The sequence below is a fragment of the Penaeus monodon genome, chromosome 34, assembly GCF_015228065.2.
Source record: "Penaeus monodon isolate SGIC_2016 chromosome 34, NSTDA_Pmon_1, whole genome shotgun sequence".
NCBI lineage: Eukaryota > Metazoa > Arthropoda > Malacostraca > Decapoda > Penaeidae > Penaeus > Penaeus monodon.
In genome coordinates, this window is record NC_051419.1 from 30,650,454 (window position 1) to 30,651,079 (window position 626).

At 33.4% G+C, this 626-nt stretch overlaps 1 protein-coding gene across 1 annotated transcript in view; it reads left to right on the forward strand.

Annotated features, from left to right (window-relative positions):
- The window catches only part of LOC119594709 (alpha-1,2-mannosyltransferase ALG9-like), an 8,326-nt gene that overhangs the window by 3,830 nt on the left and 3,870 nt on the right, over positions 1–626 (forward strand). Inside the window, exon 5 of the mRNA XM_037943767.1 lies at positions 504–616. Within this exon, the coding sequence (XP_037799695.1) occupies positions 504–616 (113 nt within the window). The remainder of the gene's footprint in view (positions 1–503; positions 617–626) is intronic.

The following is a 626-nucleotide window of genomic DNA, read 5'->3' on the forward strand; positions in this document are numbered from 1 at the left end:
TGTGTTTTCACCTTTACCTTGCTTGGTCAAAGGTAAACATTCTTGAAGCAGTATGCAGTAGTTTTTTATCAATACAGAATTGTTATAGCAAAAATCAGATGATAATAAGAAAAGAGTCTTCTTTATCTTGACATTGTTGTTATTTCTCTTCTTTTCCTTCCAAGGTTGTCACCAACTCGTAGTTAAATGCCCCAGGAACTTGTTATTATCTCCTGGACTTTATTATTAACTGTATTGCTTGTCCAAGAAGTTGTCTTTGGTACTGTTTTTATTACTTACTTATTTTGAATGCCAAAGCCAGTCATTTATTCATTTGAATTTCATTTGATCATTTTTGAACTGGGATTATAAAAATTGTGTGAGTATAAAATGAGGTTAATTAAAGATAACATAGATCCATTCATTGAATTTTATTTTTTATTGAGATTTCCATGCCTTTTCTTAGATAAAGATCATGGGTACCCTTTTACCTTTTAACGTATGCATTTCCATCTATTCCATGCAGGTACATGACCTTCATGTCAATGGGAGCTTGGTATCATCAGAGTTACGAACTTGCCATTTTTACTACTGCCATTTCGACTTTCCTTGGCTGGCCTTTTGCAGCTGCTATTGGGTAAGTAATG